This window comes from Rhagoletis pomonella, unplaced genomic scaffold (assembly GCF_013731165.1).
Source record: "Rhagoletis pomonella isolate Grant_MI unplaced genomic scaffold, Rhpom_1.0 Rhpom_scaffold_00001, whole genome shotgun sequence".
Taxonomy (NCBI): Eukaryota; Metazoa; Arthropoda; class Insecta; order Diptera; family Tephritidae; genus Rhagoletis; species Rhagoletis pomonella.
Window position 1 is genome coordinate 48,481,813 of NW_023458555.1, and position 22,388 is coordinate 48,504,200.

Here is a 22,388-nt window from a genome sequence, read left to right on the forward strand (position 1 = left end):
ACTAGGCGTATATAACGCATTAGTTAACAGATAGGGTTCTTACTGGGTTGTTAACATGATTAAACTTACACCCCTATTCTGCAACACTTTCGTATTCGGATTTTGCTACGAATCGTAGGAATGGTATGCTGCAATCCGAATCGTATCTTCGAACTTTCGAAATCCGTAACAATGGCAAGCCTAAAAACGAACGAGTAAGCTTTTTTGCGCAATTGTGTACGAAAACCATTCTGTGTCGGAGGCGAGATAAAAGATGTAAATCGACGTGTGTGTTGCAGGAAATATTAGTGGTGTTTATTTAAACAGATAAATTTGCCTTTCGCATATACGTATATTTTTACCCACTGCTTTATATAAACGAGCAAAGAAGAATCTTTATTGCCCCTTATCGAGAAACTTGGGTCCGGTTTAGTTATTTGTACAATGATTTTCGGTTGTTGTGTCCAAACGCATAACCCGAATCCAGAAACTTTAACATACGCTTGTAATCAAAGGATTAAAGCTTTATTTAAAATAAATGTTTCAAATTATTAATAAATTCGGTTTGCACTATGCACTTTTTTTCAAATTTCGATGTGGGTTCTGCGCAAAAATACTGTGACATGCACAAGAAATATTGTATACCTTTGACATGCGGAAGCCCCTCTTCACCGGTAACACAGAAAGGAGAATTCTACTTAGTAAGAGTTATAATCTCTAAGCGCGGCCGAAGGCAAAAGCAAGCGCAACAGGTGATGGACCTAACAAAATGCATGTTTTCAATGGATTGGAAGAAGCTGTTATTGCATTAACTGGATTGGGAACCAGTTTTTCCGGCGTAGGAGGAGTTCTGGCTTGTGGTTCAACAATTCAGCCAGAAGCTGATATAGATGCGCCGATGGTTACTGTGCCCGGCAGCTCCGCATACCTTTGTGAGCCCATTGCCATACCGCGCTCTTACTCCGCTGCTATAACTGCAAATGCATCAAAATCCATAATGTTCCGCAAAATATTTAAAATCAATCATTTTTACTATAAACAAGCACATGATGAGGTTTTTTTTAATTCTTTTCCACTTTGTTTTCCTTCATACAGCGAAGTTCGAAAAACAACTGATACCTGACAATTCTGTATATTTTTCCGCAAGGGTTGCAGCATGTCGATTTTGCGTTTTTCGTAACGTAGCTACGAATTACGAATTACGAAAATTCGGGTTCTAGAATAAGCGTGTTATTCGCAACTCACTTTACTTGTAGCTTGCTGACTTGTAACTAACTAACTTCGCTGTGGCGGCGCCCTTATATACCTGCGCTCGCACTTATGGCAACTCTAGAACGTTCTGAAGTTTATCGCTCATTCTCTTTCTCTCGCTGTTCGCAGTGTTCATCACAGTGTCAAAACAGTGCAACAACTGTCACTTGCAAGTTTTTACTAGTTTTGTGTTCAATAACTTTTTCTGCTGGTTTTCTCTTCTTCTCAGTTTTACGCTCTATTTTGATTTTACGCTCTCGCTGCAATTCTTTACTGGAAAAGGCACTATACCCACCTATTGATACCATACTACGATGTGACGAAAATCATACGCATTTTTTAACTACCTCGGAAACTGACGGGAAATATTTTTATCTATTCGGAACGTTGCAAAGTTCCGTCTACTTTTAGAAACGCAAAAACAGAAATTTATCAACGATTCGAATGACTAAAACAATTTCCATCAGTTTCCAAGGCAGTTAAAGAAATGTGCATAATTTTCGTCACGAAATTGATATCAAAAATTTTGTATTTCTAGTAGTTCAGCTTTCGTCACTCGAAAGAGTTGTTTTATTTGATAGAATTGTACAGTTACTAATTATAACCCTTTCACTTGTAGAAGGAAGTAAAATTACAAAATGTTTAAATATGCGTACATATTTCAGGTGGCCATATTTGAACTACCTTATAGTTTCTCTGGTTCTTTCAGAGTTTCCTTCCTCCCACATTCTCTGCTTCCTTTCTCGTTCCCAATGGTCATATCCGATTGCAAAGATTTATTCCAATATGTATCTAATTACAGTCCGGTAACGCCGTTCTGATGAACAGCTGATACGATTTATGTAAATAATTTAGTTCTGCACGCAAAATGTCTGTGACACAAAAATTAAATACATTATTCCGCAAAAAATCCATGAGATATGGTGTGCCATTCTTGATATTGGTGGTTGGTGGCTCGTTTGGATTAGAGCAATTCTCCCGTCTCAGGTAATCAAGTATTTGTTTACTAGTGTGGAATGATTACAGTCTGCTTACTTCTAGATATCAATTCTCGCGAAAAAAGCCGGTGAGTCCAGAAGAAATGGAAAAACTTGGTGTTACTATGAAAAAGTCAGAAGAGGTTACTCTGGACAAGGAATATGAGAGGATCAAACAATTGAACATTGATGAGTGGGAGAACAAGCGTGGTCCCAGGCCGTGGGAAGAAGCGCAATAACAACTGCGAAGAGTTTTGGTTAGCACAGTAAGAGGCCACATCTGTGTATAAGTGCATGGTTATGTACATATATGCTTCTTTATAAATAGATATTAAGTATTAGTTTTAAAGCAATTTACTGAATTGATTGAATACATGGAAAATTTATTAAAAACTGGTACTTGTTATTGGGAACAATGAACTGGGAACAGATGTAGGTCAGATAATTAGTTTTTTATCGGTCTGGCAATGTTGCTCATTAATCAAGCAATTTGACATTTCGAAAAATTCTCAGCTGCTTGAAAATACACAATCCATGAGAAGATATCGCTTTCGCCAACAAAACAACAAACTATAAACTAAAATATCAATACATTTTTCCTCCCGCATTTTCATAAAACTGTTCAAAATAACTTCCCAAAGTGAAATGACACCTAAACATAAATTCGCTGAAGGTAAGTATTTTGGCGTACCGAAGCGTTCAGTGGCAGTACAGTTGGCTCCATATAAGTAATTTCCTAATATTTGTTTTCGCATCTATAGGCGAAAAAGTGCTATGCTTCCATGGGCCACTTATTTATGAAGCCAAAGCATTGAAAAGCACAATTACAAAGGATAAGCAAATAAAATACTACATTCACTACGCTGGTTGGAACAAAAAGTAAACAAGAAAACAAGCTCCACAAAGCAATATTTTAAGTTTAATAATCATTTTTCTCATACACAGTTGGGATGAGTGGGTCCCGGAAAACCGTGTACTGAAGTACAATGAAGCTAACGTACAGCGTCAGAAAGAGGTATACAAGCTGCATTCTAATTCTGCTGGGAAAAATAAGAAAGGTAAAAAGCCAAACATATATAGATGTAAATAAGCAGAGTTCCGATAAGTTAGTTTAATTACAATTTTTAGGCACACCAAAGGGCAAAAAAGGTGAGGCTACCATAGGAACCGCATCAAAGGATGGCACCGCTAGCGGTAGTAGTGAATCACGCGCTTCCACACCATCAAAAGAGTTGAACACCACACCATTGGCAGCGCCTTCAACCTCAGGTAGAGCTAATCGGACAAAACCAGCTACTAGTACCCCAATCGCCAAAGATAGTGATGCTGGAACCGTAACAAAAGAGGAAACAGGTGCTTCAATTGTCGCTAATAAAGATGACGCAGCCAAAGATGAACCACCAAAAAAGAAACGTGGAGGGTCTACATCAAATGCTAGCGATAAATCCAATTGTAGTGCAGCTGGCACAAGTACCAACGCAACTAGCACACCTACTACCACAGCAAGTACGAGTATTACTCCTGCGGCAAGTCAAACTCGTTTGGACACATGCGTGGAATCCGAAGAAACATTCCTCTCTAAAGTGGAGGTGAAAATAAAAATACCAGATGAACTAAAACAATGCCTTGCTGATGACTGGGATGCTATTACGCGACAGCATAAATTACTTGACATTCCAGCAAAAATCACTGTACAGGATATTGTTGACCAATACATTGCCTTTAAGAAGACCTCCAAGTCGACAAATGCTTCCAAGGAAGTAGCCATTAACGATGTACTAAATGGAGTTGTCGAGTACTTCAATGTCATGCTTGGCTCACAATTGCTCTATAAATTCGAAAGACCTCAATATGCGGAAATATTGCAACAACATCCAGAAACATCACTCTCTAAGCTCTATGGCGGATTTCATTTGTTACGTCTTTTCGTTAAGCTGGGATCAATGTTAGGATTCTCCGCGTTGGACGAAAAGTCGATGCAGATGTTACTGGTACACCTACATGACTTTCTAAAATTTCTTGTAAAGAATAGTGCCACTTACTTCAGTATGACAAACTTCGTCAATGTTAGTCCGGAGTATCATCGCAACACTCAATGATTTTAAATTTGTTGCGGATGCTGAAGTTGTACGAACGGAGACGGTAAAATTTTGACTAGTGGGATTGGAAGAAAAATAAAAGGATTTTATCATTTAATCTCATTCGCATATTCATATAACTTCATTTAACATTTTAATGTATGCAAGTACGACTAGCGTACTAATACAACTTTTGTAAAGGGATTCTTTGTAGTGAAATCACGCATTTTTATTTTAACGTGGTATGTCTTCTTCAATCTATGTATTGCCAAATGTAGACATCATTCTGTATTCTATAATAAAATTACATTGTAGTTTATATGTATGTATATGAAAATGTTCTGCTGAGTTTTTAAACTAGAATAAAAATCTAATAAACTTTAAGCACTCTTCGATGTCTTTAAATATTTGGCGGAATCTATACACGGAATCACCGTGAATCCACGGTAATTTTTGACATGGATTTTCGGCAAACAGACACTTCGAAATCACCGTGGATCGTCTAACCACGGTAATTTTTACCGGATATACGTTATTTTTACCGTGCATCTACGGTAAAAGGTACTGTGACGTGTGTAAATACACTCCCTAAATATTAAGCTATTTAAAACCAATGTTTTCCATCACCCAACTCAAATAATTCGTTTTGTTTTTTAGAGATATTGTATTTAAATATAAAAAAATAAAACAAACTCACGTCAATTCATTATTTTTTCCCGCTTATGCTAGCCGCATTATCGTGGTCTTCTTCCTCCTCTTCGCTACTACTGCTTGTAGGATAGAATTCACTAAAATCTTTTGGTTTATTATGTGCTGCTTTCTCTTGCTCTAGGTAGTCATTTTGTACCCTGACTATTTCCTCACTAGATTTGCATTCAGCATACTTTTTAAGTAAGCTTTCATTGAGTTCAATAAATGAGTGTCCCCACGAGAACTTGCCCATGTACCATTGCGCTTCTGCCACGTAACCACAAATATACAGTGTAGCTGCAATCGCTTCGACACAACTCAATTTGCAGGGTTTCCCGTAGTTAATAGGGTTCGCGGCCACAAGATATGGCAGTAGACGTGGATGTGGGCTTCGCATGCGATTAAATGGTGTCTCTTCCAGTTTAGCCCAAGAACAATCAACCACTGCTACACCTGCTGCTTCAACAATTTCCTTATCAAGGGGGCTAACACAGCTCACCCCTACTGGTGTTAACACCAGACCAGGAAACTTCTGGCCCAAACGAAGGTTTTCGATCAGTCCTAAACGTGCCAACTTTCGCCCCGAACATTTCTTTGGGTCGCAATGGTTAAGGTCCCACATGGCTATGGGAAAGTTGGGTGGTCGCCCAATGCCATCTATACCTGCGTCGGAAGATGATGAGCTGCTGTCACCGTCATCGCCGCTGTTTGCATTCTCCTCATCACCGGCTAGTTCAGATGCGCGCTGCGCGAAATTGCGCTCACAATTGCGATTACTCTTAACATTACGGTATTGTCCACGCGTACCGCCCCCTCGTTTTCCACGGCCTCGGTTGCGTGAACTCATTTTGCTATGAATATATAAATTATTAAAGCGTTTTTAAATAAACCAAGCGAAACGAAATTACCAAATTCAGGATCGTAGAACTTGGTTTTTGTTTATATTTTTTGACATCTCTATCACATGTTTACTATTAGGGTCGATCATAAATTTGCCCTGTTTGACGACGCAATAATTTCCATGAAGTTGAAATTAGTCAAGAACGTAAACCTACCGGTACGTAAACCCGAGTCAGCTGACACGATCAGTCTTACCAGAGGGCCATGTAAATGAAAACACAACACCGCAGATGATATCCGTGTCATTGGCATACGCCAGCAATCGGACGCGCCTGACCTCTTATTATCTTCTCCAACATCAGATTAAAGAAGTCACATAAAGGGATTCGCCCTGTCTGGAACCCCTTTTCTCGCGGGTCTTTCTCAAGATTTGGCGTATTGTGAATACCTGGTCTGTGGTTGTTGTTATTGTTGTAGCGGCACTACTAAGCCCCGCCTTTTTCGGGTCTACGTTCAATCATTTTCGTCAAGCTCAACTAACGGGAGGCCCAGGAAACGAGCTGTTTCAATGGGTTCGGACCAGAGGGAGAGGGGTGTTAGCTGAGTCGGATTGAGCTGGCATGTAAAGAGGTGGTTGGTGTCGTGGGGGAATTCTCCACATGCCGGGCACTCATTGGGGATATTGGGGTCGAGTCTGGACAGGTAGCTGTTGAGGCGGCTACAGTATCCAGACCGTAATTGAGCCAGGGTAACGCGGGTCTCTCTTGGCAGTTGAAGCTCCGTCTCTTCTACAAGTGGTGTTTGGGCTCCTATTACGGCATTCATAGGTCGAGAGTCGAGGTGGGTGGTAACTGACTCTCTATGAATGTCGTTGATGGCTCGTCTGTATGTCGTCGGGTCCAGTGGTTGGTCTACGTACTGTTGGACTGCGTCTATGTACACGAATTGGTGACCCCTGACGTGCCTGGGCGGAGGCTCCTCCTGAAGCAACGGTCTGTTAGGGTGTTCACTTCTGTGACACCCCACCAGAAATTGCTTACAGAGCATTTTGTTGTGTTCCCTTACGGGGAGCACTTGGGCCTCGCTGTGCAGGTGGTGCTCAGGCGTCATCAGAAGGCACCCAGTCGCTGTCCGGAGTGCGGCGTTCTGACAAGTCTGTAGCTTCTTCCACTGCGTACAGCTAGTCCCCGGCGTCCAAACACGCGCAGCATAGTTTAGAACCGGCCTGCCAATTGTCTTGTATGTTGCCAGCAACGTTTCTTTGTCTTTGCCCCAAGTGCTGCCGGCGAGCGACTTGAGGACCTTGTTGCGGCTCTGTACTTTATTGACAACTGCGGTTTTGTGGGTGGAGTAGGAGAGCAGGCTATCGAAGGTGACTCCTAAAATTTTCGGGTTGTTTACAGTCGGTATTGGTATGCCATCGACGTGTATGCCTAACTCTAGCCTGACCTCCTTCGTCCAGGTGGTGAAGAGGGTCGCCGTTGATTTCGTTGGGGAGAGTGTTAGGCTCCTTGCAGTGCAGAACCACGAAAGGCTGGAGAGATAGTCGTTCACTTTTGAGCAGAGGTCATCAATTCCATTCCCGGACGCCAAAATCGAGCAATGGTCAGCGTATGAGATCAGGGAAAGTCCCTAAGGTGGTTGAGGAAGCTTCGAGATGTAGAAGTTAAATAGTAAGGGGGAGAGAACACAACCTTGTGGAACCCCTTGTTTAATCCTTCTTGGTTTCGAGGTTTGATCTCGGAAGGTTACTGACGACTGTCGACCACTCATATAATTCGCCGACCATCGCTTCAGTCCCTGTGGGAGTGAGGAGGCCTCGATGTCTTCTAGTAGCGTGGAATGGCAGACGGTGTCAAACGCCTTTGACAAGTCCAGCGCTACTAGGACCGTTCTCTCACAGGGGCGGTTTCGATTTAGGCCACGAGTTATTTGGGTGTTTATGGCGTTAAGTGCTGTTGTTGTGCTGTGCACTTTACGGAATCCGTGCTGGTGCTTCGCTGGGGTCAGGTGGCAAGTGAAGTATGGGAATAGTAGGGTCTCAAGGGTCTTCGCGACCGGGGAAAGGAGCGTTATCGGGCGATAAGAGTCTCCTTTGTTGGCGGGCTTCCCCGGTTTCAGCAGTGGGACCACTCTTCCTGAGTTCCACACATCATGAATGATGAGAGTGGCAATGGACAGGTTGAGGACCTCCGTTAGGTAAGCTACCCCCTTAGGCCCTAAATGTTTTAGCATCAGCATACAGATTCCGTCGGGTCCAATGGCTTTGGAGGCTTTCGCCTTCCCGATGGCCCCCTTCACTTCACAGCTGGTGAAAGCTAGTGGTGCACTGTTTTTTGGCAGCTTGTGCAGCCTCCTGGTCACTCGACGTTTCGTCTTGTCTACCGAAGGGTGCAGTGTGAATTGCCTACTAAAGTAGGCTGCGCATTTCTTCGGGTCCGACGAAGCGCGACCTTCGAAAGAGATTTCCATTCTGTCATCACGCTTCGTTGGGTTGGACAGGGACCTCACGGTTGACCAGAGCCTACTCACACCAGATGTGAAGTTACAGGCCTTCAAGTGCTCCTCCCACTTTCTCCGCTTATGCTGATTTACCAGTTGCCGAATCTCCAAATTAAGTTCCTTCAGACGGGGGTCCCCGGGGTCGACTTGGCGTAGGTGGTCACGCTCACTTGCTAGTACAGCTGCTTCGGCCGGGAAGTTTGGGCGGACTTCCGTGATACGTCCGGACGAGATGAAGCGAGCCGCTGCGGCAGTGACTACCCTGCGGAACTGGCGTTCGCCAGTATGTATGTTTGTGGGTGTGGGAAGGGCGGCGAAGCTGCTCTCGGTGACTTCCGCGAAGCCGTCCCAATCAGCTTTGTTGAAATTGGTGTAGGTTCGGTGGTCCGCGGGAGCAAAGTCGGTGGGCTTATTGATCGAGATGATTATGGGTAGATGGTCTGCTGCTAGTGTTAGCATAGGTCGCCATGAGATGCTATTGATCAAACCAGCGCTAGCAATTGTGAGGTCTGGCGAGCTGCTGCAGCTACCAATAATCCTGGTGGGGGCGTCGTCGTTCATGGTGCAGAATGTCGAATCGTCTATCTGCTCAGCCAAAAGGTTTCCCCTACGATCATTGGCCAGGCTTGAGTACTATAGATCGTGGTGCGCGTTGAAGTCACCTCCTACCATTCGGTTTTCACCTCTGAGTAGCGCACTTATGTCAGGCTGATATCCTGCCGGGCAGCAGGTGACAGGGGGGTATATAAACGTTGAATATTTCGAGCTCGACATCGCCTGACCGGACAGCTATGCCCTGACATTCTAGGGTGGTGTCCCTCGGGTCGATGTCTTCTTCGATAAGCCGATACTGCACTGTGTGGTGTAAGATGCAAGCTAGCCCGCCACCATTATCTCGCTCGCGATCTTTACGGAGCACATTGTAGGCGGCGCAACCCAATAGAGTTGAGTTGCTGTGCAACTTCGTTTCTTGGACCGCAGCTATCAATATGCCATGCCGACCCATAAAAACTACTATCTCCTCAATCTTACTCTGGAGTCCGTTGCAGTAGGGTTGTAGGAGTTTCGTATGCCTTTGGAGGCTAGTCGGGGGGTGAGGGAGGAGTGAGGTCTACCTTGGGCCTGTTGGGAGGTTGCTTGCTTGTGAATGTGGTGAATTTGCCAGGTCTAAAGCCACACTGATAAGGCCCAATTAGTTAGTTGACGGTGTGATTTGGTCATTCACACAAGGAGTGTTCGCTATGCAACTGGCAGTAAGAATTAGCCAGTAACAAAATTAAGAGAATAAGGTACCTTACTCTCCCAAAGAGAGAAACTTAATAAGTTTTGCGCGAACATGAATTAGCCAACATTTGCAAGCTTCACTGCCAGCTGGCGTCCACGGTTGCATTTCGAGCATAATAATTCTATAAATTATTTCAGGTAGAAACGAAAACAGGACCTATACGTATATTTCTTCTTATTCTGACTTTCTTCAACATACGCTTCAATTTCTTTGTGGAAGTCACTGTCGGATTTCCTATATCGACAGCGGTGTCGAGTGCGTTCCGATTACGAATACAACTTTTTCAGCCGGGTACCTTTCAAATGTTTGGAGTTAATTAAGTTAATTGAATAAACAAATATTTCATACTTCTTTCATTAGTAAATCGCAACAAGATTGTTCTTTTAAATTTAACGAACTTGTTGATTCAAATTAATGTTGACAAAAATGCAACCGTGTGCCACAATCCTGCTTGCAAATTCTTACTGGCAAAAATTTTCCCAGTACGAATTTGCAACTTCCCCTCCAAATGAAATGTCAAAATTGTGCTCTCTCCTTGCAAGTTTTACTGGGTTTTTGGCTAAGCGAACACGATTTGGTAACAATTGGTACCAACTTGTACAAATCTTTTGCATAGCGAACACTCCTACAATTAGCTCGATAAGATTGAGGCCTCGCCTTCTTATGGGTAGTCGTCGGGCATGCCGTACTTCAATAGCTCGACTGGCAGGCTGTCACACAGTGCTTCGCCCCCATATTGTGAATTGGCAAAATTAGGTGAGTTATCTCAGAAAAAATGAAAGAAAAAAATGAAATGTTGTGCTTTTGTTGTAACATCATACAATTTAACCAAATGGTTTTGGGGAGTGTTGCTGGAGTGACAGTCCTTAGCCAGAGACTGTCGTGGGAAGAAGAAAAATGAAATTTGGTGTGTGCTTCAGAATGTGTATGTAAATTAAGAAAAATTCGAAGTTTCGGCAATGTCGGTGCAAGGAAATAACTACCTCCCATCTATCCATAATTTTAAAAACTTTATTTTAGCTACAAATATTAGCAGAATAAAGCTAAAATTGGCAGCTGTCTGTGAAATTATGTCGTTAATAACTGTGTTGAATTTCCTTTTGTTCGGTGCAAGGACATGACTAGCTTCCATATATCCTTTTCTCAAAAACTAGATTTTAGCTACATTTATGATCAGAATGTACTAAAAACTAATAATAACTTATAAACTCTTTGGCAAATTTTGTTTCATTTGGTATCGGGAAATGATTATCTCCCTTATGAATTTTAGTTATTGAAAGAAATTATAATTTAACTTATTTGAAATGTTATTTATAATGTCTTTCAAAATGTATATCTCAATTTTTATTTTTTTTGTATACCTAAGTGATGATAGTTTCGGATCCGACATTAATAACCGATAAGCCATTAAATCTCTCATCGTTTTTCTTGTATGGGAAAATCGCACATTCCTTATATTTTGATGACTGGCTTCTTCTGACACACACAATATAATAAAATAATAATAAATAACAAAATTCTTAAAACGTTTTTTATTTTCTTATTACCTATTGACAAGTTGAAGTGTTCCAAAACATCGCACCCATGTAACTACTAAATCCTTATGAACCGTACTTGGATATAATACAGCTATATACATTGAATTAAACATGCGTTTCCAGTAATGTTTAGCAGCTCCTTAAACGTTCTAACATAAACCGGAATTCCGCAGGATAAAACTCTTAATATTATGCCAACATTATCAATATGACTTCTATCGATCCCCGAATTTTTTTTTTTAATTTGTTTTTACTTTGTGACACGAGATTTTTATATATATTAGTTGATACTTTTTGTCTTTGCAAATTAGATCTTCTAAAAAAATACTAAATTTCCACTTTCCGGCAGAAAATTTGAAATTTTTTTTCCTACTGATTGTGAGGTCTCTTAGCGAAGTATCTAAATGAGAAATAGAAATTAGCCGACTTTTTAGTTATATATGTTTTTAATTCTGACTAAATTTGTATAAATTTTGGGTTTCCGCCAAAAAACTGTTATTACTTCCATTTTTTTTTGTTATTGTTTGTCGCTATTTAATAAAAATTATGCACTACATCAAAACTAGGTTCATTTAAATTTATTTATATTATATTTATATTAAATATAATACCTTACTTTTTTCAGTTTTGGCAATACTATAAACTTAGCTCTTTGTAACTTTTTCTGAAACTTAAGAAAACTAGCTAAGTAATAAAAAATTAGCTACTCTTATTTTTTTTAATTTAACTCTATCAATCTTTAGCAATTTTGGGAATTCCAATAAAAATATCTCGTTAGCACAAACAACCTTTTCATCAAAAAATTTACCAAAAATTATTTCTATTTTTTGTACGAATAATAGTAAACAAAACTATTAAGTTTCAAAATAATAAACCAATAACTGAATTTTTGGATTGTTTTTTTTTTTTTGGAACACAGTAAAAGTCGCTTTTCCGTTCAACCTCAGAAATTTTCTGACTTTAGCGCCCTCTGCTGTTAGCAAAAGGAGGAGAAGATAAATTACAAAAATGTATATTCCTTAACTATTCTAAGCACTTTATTTTAATTTTTCCAATGGGACACTGTGCGTCAGCTCCAGCAGCTTTGTTGTTATTCAGCCGCATAATCGCTATTAGTACCTCGTCATACTCAGGCGGTTGGACATCGACTCCATCGTCATCGACTAGGGGATCAGGTTCGCCTTCTGCACAACTTTCAGTGCCGCTACCATTCAGTAGGGTGGACAAGCGTTCCCTCCATCGGTCGCCATGGTTGTTATTATAGGAGTTTGCATCCGATCGCATCGTGGCCCTGTAGGCGGGATATACATCAAGGACCTCCTGCCTTACTCTAGTGATGAATGTCGGGCTATGCCCCACATTATTTATACTCAGATCTTCACTCAATTTATATTCTAGTAACGACTGACCCCTTCTGTTAATGTCGGAACTTCCCCACTTAACGTGGTGAGCATTCGCATCAGCGCCGAGGATTAGTGGAAGTCGGGCCTTTCTGCAGTGCGTCACCAGTCTTTGTACGTCTACAGGGGGTATGTTGTTGGTGTCCCCTGGAAAATAAGCGGCAGCGAAGTCTAGGTCCTTGGGTCTTCCGTCCAACCTAAGCGTCACCTGCACTGCCACTAGATCTTGTAATGCAAAAATAATCAATATTGTTTTTAAGCACTACACATGCTCTGGGCCTCTCAGCAGAGAGGTCCCATATTACCTTATTTCTTGCTCCCTTGAGGCCCCTTACCTGGCCTCTGTAAGTCCACGGCTCCTGAATAAGTAATATGCCCAGATCGTCCGTCGAAAACCTGCTTGCAATTACAGCCGAGGCTGCAATCGCTTGATGCATATTGATCTGGGCTACTTTCAAGGGCGGTGGGTGCCTCATCATTGCTCGTCGAGGTCCGAGAGCCGTAGATCGCCCCCGCTTCTCCCATCGAGTTCGAGCCGCCTCATATCTAGACCCTCCAGGAGCTCCTTTGTAGAGGGGACTTGCCCCTGCATGAGAGCCGCCGAGCTCTGATCACCGGTACCTCCTAGACTCGAAGGTTGGGTTTGAGGTGTAGGCTGATGGGCCGACGCGCTCCCTGTCTCCGTAGGAGCAGGGGGATTACCATCTACCTTGGTCTCCTCTTCGCCCCCCTCCTTCTCATCCGCTGCCTTCTGTCACCAGGGCCGCATTGTGACAAAGCTGAACCTGTAGTTCAGCTTTTATCCTGCCCTTCTGACGCTACAGTATGAATCTTCGTCGATGCCTACATTAAGACGTAGACCGCTGTCCTCTATGGTGCTCGAAATGACACGCCACGCAGGGGTATTAAGCCCTACGTTTTGCGCCCTCAGCAGCCCAAACGCATAATCTGACGATTTGTCAGCACTTCTCGGCAGGAAGATGGACATATTGTGCATCGGTGGGATATCATCGCCACGTTTGACACACAATACGGCCCCCCTCCAGCTTTCTAGTTTCGGTGCAGCCTCCTCTAACCAATTTGCCGTGCCCTCGTCTTTACAGTCCACTAGCAACATGCCGGGACGGAAGTATACTCCGCAGAACGCTAGCGGGTGCGACCACCCCTTGAATTCCTCATCCATTATGGCGTCCTGTAGGGAAGTGAACTCCTCCGGACTCAGCGCCTCCGCAGGGAAATCTCTAGGCAGTACCGCCACCCTGATGCCCCTAAGAGCATCCGAGTAGCTAGGCGTCTGCCCTCCGCCACCCCGCTAGGACGTTGGTTCGCAGTACCTACCCCCGGGTCCCGATGCCTGAGGTGGTGGCTGCTCCCGTGGCTTCTTCGGATCGGGAGTCTGGGGTGTTAAATGCCCGCTCTTCCACTTTGCAGCGGATGCGGTCTCGTCAGACCCCCTTTCCTTCCTGCCTTCGTCGCTATTCTTAACGTCTCTGCGATCATGCCCACTCTTCCACTTTTCAGCGGATGCGGTCTCGCCGGTACGCCTGTCTTGGTGGTGTCTCTCACCCCGCTTATCAGCGAGTGCGTTCCTACCTTTCTCGCTGTTATGCCCGCCCGTCCGCCTGTCGGCGGGTGCGGTCTGTTTGCGAGAGTATTCTTGCTTGTTGTGCTGATGCCCGCCCTTCCGCTCAATCGCGGGTGCGGTCGCTTTATTCTGCCCTAAGGACGGATTGGCAAGGGCCAGTTCCCTAGCCACCTCGGGTGTCTTACCTTCTTGCAGGTACCTCACATACCGTTTCGAGGCTGCTCCACTGAGGCCAAGTCGCCGGCGGTCATCTAGGGCTCCTGGTTGCTCTAGAGGCGGAAGTGCGGGTGGTTTTGCCCGCCTATCCCGGTGGCGTTCTTTCTCTTGCCTCGTTGAGTCACGAGATGCCGTGGAGCTTCGGCTGCGCGACCTATCCCGCGCTTGGGCTGGTTCACTGTCGTGCCTTCTGCGGTGCCTTCTTTGCTGTTCGGTGGTCTCATGCCCACCTGTTGGTCTTAGGGCCCTCTCATGATAGATGCCTGAACTTGTGCAGGGTTCCTCGTCGTCTTTGCATGCTCTATAAATAGAGCTGCCTCAGCATCGGAGAGACTATTTAGGAAGGTTTTCGTCCGAACTTCTTGCGTGCTGCATTTAGGCTTAGTGTTTATGTCTTTCTTTTTTCTCCCTTGTTCCTTGGTAGCCTCTTTGGTTGTTTTTTGTCTTTTTCTTCTTTTTGTTTTTTGCTGTTGTTTTTGGATTTATTTTCTTTAGTTGTATTCATCTTGTTCGTACGACCGTGTGTCTGAGTCGCCAGACGTAGCAGTCTATTGGTTATAGGGCGGATCTCGTCGTCCGCCGCGCCAGCGCCCCTTGTCGCGGTAAGGCCACCGTTACACCTCGAGGCGGCCCGGTGTCGAGAAGGCGCCGTTCTAATACAGCCGGTTTTCCCCTTCTGGCTGCAAACCGTCCAATGGGCACGGTGTCGCGTCACACCCTGGATTAGGAGGTGGCAGTTCTTGGTCACCGTCCTCCAGCGGCCCTAAGCTGAGTCAGGGTAGCGCGGATGCTACGAGAGCATTCGCGTTACTCTAATCCAGGGGATGACCGGTTGACGATTCGGCTAAGCCCCCGCACCAACGACAAGGTGCCTGCCCTAGCGGAGGCATCACTTAAAATTAACTGAAATTCCGTGTAGCCTGTTGCATAACACAAAACAAATAATTTAAAGTTTAATGGCCTTATTCATAAAAAATAAAATAGGTTTAAAGAGCTTAATAAAATTGCATTTTCTTACATTTTTCAGTTTATAAACCTTTTTTATTTTGTATGAATAAGGCCATCAAACTTTACGCAAAGTTCACGAAAATGTAGAATTTTTAGAAACCTTTTGGGAAAGCAGTTTGGTAGCCTATTCAACTTTACCGTTGACTTTTAATTCAAACTTGCACATTGTTATACTAAAATTGAATAGGTTACAAAAATGCATACCCAAAAAGTTTACAAAAATTCTTAATAAAGTTTGAAATTGGTGAAAGTATATACATATATATATGTGTATGTATGTATGTACATTTCACGTCAAAATCACTTCTAACGTGAAAGTAAGTTTTGCAATGAAATAAAAATCAAATATTTTAAATCTCTATTGTTTTAATTTCAATGAGTCCGACTTTTTCCCTGATACTTTTAGAGTATCGATACCATGAGCTCGATGTCAGAATGAGTACTCGGTATCGATACCAAAATATTTAATTTCGAACCCTAAATGTAATGGATGTTGATTATATTTGGACAGGCGAAACCTAACGTAACTATTTCACTTTGATTTTCTAAGTTTTAAGTTCTAAGTTAGGTAAATTTAAGTTGAATAATCAGATATTACTGGAAATTCATAATGTCTTATTCAAATGGTTTGCTTTTCAAGCAATACAGAGTACTCGGCCTGACATAGTACATAGGTCGGCGAAGTCAATCAAAGGAACAACAGCGGATAGATGTGAATTGCAAAGAAAATTATATAAGTTCTCTGATTCTCATATTTCCATTTTATTAGGCAGAGCCACAGAAAGGCGTGGCCGAGTACCTCTAGTTATTGATAAATTCGTAAGATATTAGTTTAAAGAAACATCGTAAAATTTTGGCTTTCTGAAATAGTCGTTGTAGCATGTCTGTGCACAATCTTTGTGATATCTTACATATTGCCCTCCATTTTTACACCATTATTTACTTCGTATTATTTTCACTTCATCTTAAATAATTATCTGCTAGTAACCACTAAAGGACAAGCCATGTTAAATAAGGAGTTCACCTTGACCGCTACTTTAGGAGACACAGGCAAAAGTGGTTCAAAGTTAGATTTCCTTTTTGCAATGACAACATTTGTATATTTGTAAGTAAATATTGTAGTTAAGTAAAAGCAACACATTATGTTTGCAAGCACATACACATGGACGTACATAGTACATATATCTAATGGTAATGCACATTTACACATATGCTCAATAAATTATCGCTTCATGACAAAGTTCGACCAATATAACCCACTAAACCATAATGTGACAGTACACAAGACACCAAAAAAATACAATAATTTCCTCTTTGGAACTATTTTTTTTTTTTTTGTTTTTCAAAAATATTAAATTTTATGTTGGTTTTAGATGTACGTAAGAAAGCTCCCAGATCCACGAACCAGCGGTACACAGAATTTGGTCTGATGAATATATTCCCGTAGATTGAAGTCTTAGAAGAAAGGAGATGGTCCTGCAAGACAAGACTTCTCAATATCGCGTATAAATTCCTATCGACGATAATGTGCGAAAGACTGAATGAAGCCTTTCATGAACCAAATGAAAATGATAGTTAAGTGAAAACAAAGATTTCGCTAGTTTGGACATGTCGTACGCATGGAAGATGATGATCCGGTGAAAAGATTCTTCGCCCACGAATACATTGGAAGGAGCAAGTGCAGAAGAACGCTTGGTGTGAATAACTGGTATTGGCCCAACCAGCTTAAACAGCAGTCGAGTCCGTCAGAATAAATACAATTTCCTCTGGGTAGTTCAACGATTGCTTTTAAAATTAATACCATTGTGAAATTATACCAGGTGTAGTAATAAGAGCGAGACACTATGTTATTTGAAAATTTGCTTCAAAAATTTCTGTAAGATAGCCGAACGTCAAGAAAACTAAGAAAATAAAAGGAGAAAGCTGTTTTATTACTACACCTGGCATAATTTCAACATGCATTAATACAAACCTATAAATCGTATTCAAGTACATATCGTCACTAGACACGAATAAAGGCGCGAGCTCAAAAGACGCATAAAAAAACTTCTTCGTCAAAAACTCTTAACATACTTCGCCGAAGTTTTTCATTATCATCTTTTTTCGAAAATTATTTTTGCGCGCCTTTTTTGGCCGTCAAAACACTATCGCGCCTTTATTCGTGTGTAGTGACGATATGTACTCATATTTGGTTTTCTCAATCGCACGTTTTTTTCCGACTTTTTGAATCAATTCAAATATGTACGTAAAGGCCACTATGCAGATCTCAAGAAAAGCAGAAACTCCATATAAAATGGCGTACAAGAAATGGCAAAGGAATTTTATTGAGCCAAATTTCCTTAAGGCAGTATGCAGTTCTTAAGAAATCTGCTTTTCTAAAGTTTTTTTGTGAAGAAAGAGCACAAGGCAACCCATGTTTGAAACAGAAATATATGCCCGTTCCATTATTTCTTGAGATGTCTAAACTCCTTGTATACACACACGAAATAATGGCAATTTTTTCTTGGCCGTTTTCTTGAGAGATGCATACTGGCCTTAAGAATGCAAACGAATATCCAAGTAAAAAAGGAAGGGGTTGCCTAGTAGAAATTTGAAACCCTAAAAACTTTAAGAGTCACCGGATGGCATAGGCGTGCATAAAACCAAATGTGAGTTCACACTTAAGTTGTGTTCCCTAACTCCCAAGAAGTTGCAAGAATTTACAGGAATTTACCAGAAAGCGCTCCCGTACTCAGTTTTCTGGCTTCTTTTGCTTTTTGGCAGTTTTATAGGTTTTAACCCAGCAAAGATGGGAAAGGCAACTTTAGAGATTCATTTAAACGATGTTACCAACAACTGGCGTAACTTAAAGCTCAGTTTCCGTAACTTAAATTAACTTAATATTTCAGCCAACCTGATTTATGATAAACTGTGTTTGCTGTAAGCAACTTAAAAACCTGTAGATTTTAGATCAGAGCTGGGTAATTTTTGCTCGCGAGCAAGCCAGCGTCGCAGTTCGTATACGTACACAGCAGTGATCGGACTTAAACAAATTTGTGTGGTAGAATCTGGAAAAAAAATGTGGTAGATGTCAGGTTTTGGATCAAATTTTGTACAAAAATTTTAAAATATCTGCAAGGTTTCACCTAAATTGCAAACCTTTTAATTAGAATCTAAAAAAAATATTTTAGTGCAAGTGCATTTTAAAGTGCAAGATTGAAGTTGCTAAAGATTGCTTTGAGTTTTGGCAATTTCTTTCCTTGCAGTGTAAAGCAGTTTCTTCCATATCAATATATTTTTCGAACATATTTTGAAAGATTTCTGCAACCTTGCGCAGTGCCAGCTTTTCTTTTTATCACATCACGATGTAGCGCATAAATGTGGCACGTTCCAAAAACAGCTACTTGGGATTTGCCGATTTTGACAATTCTCAAGTAAAAGTAAACATCGCTTTAGAAACTTTAGATGCACTGAAACTTGCTAATACTTTCACAAAAATTGCCGTTTTTTAACATTTTCGCTATAAATTCTTTTTATAAATCATATATTTTGCAATTTAACACAATAAAACCCAGTTTCCTGTCGAAAAATTGAATTGTTAGTGTTTAGTGTTGGAAAATTTTTGCTCTTAAAATTAAGAAAATTATGTCGAGCAAAAATAAAACTACTCAAAAACGCGAATATGTGGTAGACCTTGTGTGGTAGATGCTCAAAAACGGGGCAGATCTACCACAATGTGGTAGAAGTCCGATCACTGGCGACTCACTATTTCCACGACAAAATGAGACTGTGTTGGTGTGCCCAGCATTGTTTTAGATTCTTTAGTTACGGCCTTACGGAAATTGACAGCGGCGAGAGAATCAGGCTTGCAAACATATTTCATGTGGCATTTTAGGCGGCGAACTGTTAAACAGCTGAAAAATTAAATACAAAAACAAAATATTTTCGCTTCTGGCTTGACAAATTAATTTATAAGTTAAGTAATTGAAATACGAGTATGTAATGTGCATAAGTAATATTATGAGAAAGAAGGGTCTATAAAAAATAAAATAGGTCTTTTAGTGAAAGTAAAAATACGTAATTCATACCACACGACGAAGCCAGCGGAGGTTTATTGTTCTTCTGCAGTGGAACTGGAAACTCAGCGTGCAACACGATCCTGGGCCCAACTTTCCCTGTGCTTTTAATTTTTCTAGGAAAATGTCTTATTATTAGTTAGTTTTTTTTTTTAATTATATGAATTTCCCCTATCAGTATTAACAATGATTCATGATTTGCACAATGATTACCGATTAAATAAAACCCCTTAAGTGGGGTGCGAAGCAAACTGGCGAAGGTTTTCATTATATATTGTAAGGGAAATTTTTTTAGGACAAAATGCGTCCTTTATTTTGAAAAAAATTATAAAGTAAAGGGGGTTAAAATAAAGGGCTATCCTTTAAAATAAAGGACGGATGGTCACCGTAATTATAGTAAAAAAATAAAAGGGCGTCTTTCGGGCTATTACCGTTTCCATTCTAATAATGCATTTTAAGCCGTACCTAATTTTTTTTAATGTATTAGATGTTATATCATACTTTAAGATACTGTAAATACCGAAGATATGATGACAAATGTAAAAATGTATGTATGTTCTATTCAGTGCTTGCTGGGTACTCTACTACAAAGTTCGTCACATTTAATCAATGCTCATGCAAGTCGTTGTCAACGCCACTATTATTGTCGGCTTCATAACCGCTGGCACCCGCCGTTTTCCGTCACACTGTGCCACAATACACTTATCCCCATATGTATATACATTAGGGTGGTCCTTAAATGTAGGAAGCAAATTTTTACATCAGATTTCCTAAGCCTCAACCCCTACGTCGATGCTATTATAGTCGAAGATATCACATATACATTTTGGTCCCGATTGTAGACGGTTAAGGCGAGGCGCACAGACGTCTTAACCGACTCCAATCGGGACCAAAATTTGTATGTGATATCTGTGACCGTGGTGTTACCGATTAAAGGGTGAGGCTGAAAAAATCGCTCATTTGATTTTAAGGACCACCATAATGTACATATGTGGCCACAAAACAAAGTAGCTTAAGTCGGGAGCTTGACTTTAGTATAATGTACCATTCGCAACGTGCGGTTGCGAATGGGAGTACTAGCCATTGAAAAACTTTTGGCGAATAAAAGTGAAAGAAATAAGTCGGACACAAGCAAGCTGCTGTCAATATTCCCATCAAGTCTAACCAAAAAATTCCTTGTGATTTACATAAATAACAAACAGAAAGGTGAATTATATTGTAGTCAACCTCCCGACTTATGCTATTTGTTTTATTGCCACAGAAATGTAGGTATGTATGTATATTAGGGTGGTCCAAAACAGTAAAGTCGGAATTATAATGCTCTCATCCCCTAGGATTGTTATATATCGAAAAAAGTATACCCCTATTTTTTATTTTGAAATCAAAATATATTTAGAGGTCGCTCAAAATGGGAAAAATAATTTTTTCGTAGAAATGGTATAGAACTCGAAAAAGTCATTATTTTTGATCGGAAAAGTCTGTCTCTCTTCAGGAGACTTTCAATAATAATACCCAATTATTTCTTTAACCATTTTTAATACTCACGATTTTTTATTGGTCGCCCGTTGCATTTTTCGGGGTTTTTGTGGATTTTTGGCGGACCTATAAATTATAATAATAATAATAATAATAGATTGGCGCTTACACATATGTTAGTGTTTGGCCGAGCTTCTCCTCCTACTTGTGGCGTGCGCCTTGATGTTGTCACACAAAGCGGAGGGACCTGCAGTTTTACGCCGACTCCGAACGGCGATTGTATTTTTATGAGAAGCTGTTTTTCATGGCGGAAATACACTGGGAGGTTTGCCATTGCCTGCCGAGGGACGACCGCTGTTAAGACAAAAACCGTTATTCTATATTTTTTTTGCGATGTTGCTTTGGCCAGGGCTTGAACCCAGGTGCTGATGAGTGAAAGCGCGTACTGCTTACCACTACACCCCAGCGGCCGACCTATAAATTATAGTTGCAATAAAAAAATGTCCAAATACTGTGTTTTCTGGCAGAAAATATTGATTTTTAACTATTCTATACCATTTCTTCGAAAAGTTGTTTTTCCCCATATAAAATACATGAAAAACTTTTTCAAAGCGTTCTAAATATGTTTTGATTTCAAAATAAAAAATAAGGGTATGTTTTTCTGTATAGAACAATCCAGGGGTGAGAGCATAAAAATTCCGGCTGTACTTTTTCACATTCATTTTTGGACCACCCTAATGTATATACATACCTAAATAAAAAAACGACAATAAGTTGCAGGCTGATATTTCATTATTTTTAGACAAGCTTGATACATACATACATACATATGTACATATTTTCATACGAGTTCAAACATATATGTACATATGTATGTACAGTAGTTGTTGAAATTATCTCGGTGGCAACAACTTTATGGTCTTTAATGTTTCGTAATTGGCAAATGCATTTTGGGCTAGCGTCAATTTTCACCATTTATGGAGATAATTTTATAGACTGGTATTGCATACGTTTGCTATTATTTTTAATATTTTCCCAGAGCAAGTGATTTTCATTTGCTATTATACATATATACACAAGTGCACACTGATTGCATGGTTGGAAGATCGGCCTATATCGGCAGCCAGTTCGAAAAACACCCTATCTGCAATGAAAATGTGCTGAGATAGGTCGCTTTTGAATCGGCAGCTGAGATAAGGCGTTCTTCAACCAAATTCGGATATACATAGGGTGTTTTTAAATTAAATTCTGAAATAGGGCGTTCTTCAATCAAATTCTGAAATAGGGCGTTCTTGAAAAGTTTTCTGAGATATGGCGTTTTCGAACAGGCTGCCGAGATAGGTCGATCTTCCCCTCAGCCATCGATATGTATGTACATTCCCAATAGCACTTGGGAGCAATGTTCGATTTCGAGTTTACGATTACTCCCCATTGCTCCCTATACGTCTGTGTATAACCGTTTTATTTTGTATGCTTCCTTTAATGCGGGATGTCGTAGGAGGGCGAGT

At 40.9% G+C, this 22,388-nt stretch overlaps 4 protein-coding genes across 4 annotated transcripts; 2 read left to right on the forward strand and 2 right to left on the reverse strand.

The window, feature by feature from the left end:
- The first annotated feature begins 1,982 nt into the window (after positions 1–1,982).
- LOC118745518 (cytochrome c oxidase assembly protein COX16 homolog, mitochondrial) lies at positions 1,983–2,591 on the forward strand. Its single transcript, XM_036478967.1, has 2 exons — positions 1,983–2,217; positions 2,272–2,591. The coding sequence occupies exons 1-2, from the start codon at positions 2,099–2,101 to the stop codon at positions 2,444–2,446; spliced, it is 294 nt and encodes a 97-aa protein (XP_036334860.1). The 5' UTR covers positions 1,983–2,098; the 3' UTR covers positions 2,447–2,591.
- A 74-nt stretch (positions 2,592–2,665) lies between these two features.
- On the forward strand, positions 2,666–4,401 carry LOC118745504 (nuA4 complex subunit EAF3 homolog). The gene is made up of 4 exons (XM_036478955.1): positions 2,666–2,880; positions 2,969–3,086; positions 3,153–3,265; positions 3,336–4,401. The coding sequence occupies exons 1-4, from the start codon at positions 2,853–2,855 to the stop codon at positions 4,304–4,306; spliced, it is 1,230 nt and encodes a 409-aa protein (XP_036334848.1). The 5' UTR covers positions 2,666–2,852; the 3' UTR covers positions 4,307–4,401.
- A 528-nt stretch (positions 4,402–4,929) lies between these two features.
- Positions 4,930–6,019, reverse strand: LOC118745511 (18S rRNA aminocarboxypropyltransferase). The gene is made up of 2 exons (XM_036478961.1): positions 5,884–6,019; positions 4,930–5,826 (listed from the first exon to the last, which is right to left on the reverse strand). Exon 2 carries the CDS (start codon positions 5,820–5,822, stop codon positions 4,992–4,994), a length of 831 nt encoding a protein of 276 aa, XP_036334854.1. The 5' UTR covers positions 5,823–5,826; positions 5,884–6,019; the 3' UTR covers positions 4,930–4,991.
- A 1,415-nt stretch (positions 6,020–7,434) lies between these two features.
- On the reverse strand, positions 7,435–8,908 carry LOC118748145 (the record flags this gene model as incomplete). The annotated part of the gene is made up of 2 exons (XM_036482516.1): positions 7,435–7,465; positions 8,388–8,908. Coding segments are annotated over 2 exons (552 nt in total), but the record flags the coding sequence as incomplete, so codon positions are not given.
- Between the last annotated feature and the right edge of the window lie 13,480 nt (positions 8,909–22,388).

What these genes read in the sequence shown, in the direction of transcription:
- LOC118745518 (XM_036478967.1), top strand. Translation starts at nt 2,099, where the DNA reads ATGTCTGTGACACAAAAATTAAATACATTATTCCGCAAAAAATCCATG. An exon ending in GAGCAATTCTCCCGTCTCAG is followed by an intron (nt 2,218 to 2,271) that starts GTAATCAAGTAT and finishes GCTTACTTCTAG; the next exon opens with ATATCAATTCTCGCGAAAAA.
- LOC118745511 (XM_036478961.1), bottom strand. Translation starts at nt 5,822, where the DNA reads ATGAGTTCACGCAACCGAGGCCGTGGAAAACGAGGGGGCGGTACGCGT.
- LOC118745504 (XM_036478955.1), top strand. Translation starts at nt 2,853, where the DNA reads ATGACACCTAAACATAAATTCGCTGAAG. An exon ending in TAAACATAAATTCGCTGAAG is followed by an intron (nt 2,881 to 2,968) that starts GTAAGTATTTTG and finishes TCGCATCTATAG; the next exon opens with GCGAAAAAGTGCTATGCTTC. An exon ending in TACGCTGGTTGGAACAAAAA is followed by an intron (nt 3,087 to 3,152) that starts GTAAACAAGAAA and finishes TCTCATACACAG; the next exon opens with TTGGGATGAGTGGGTCCCGG.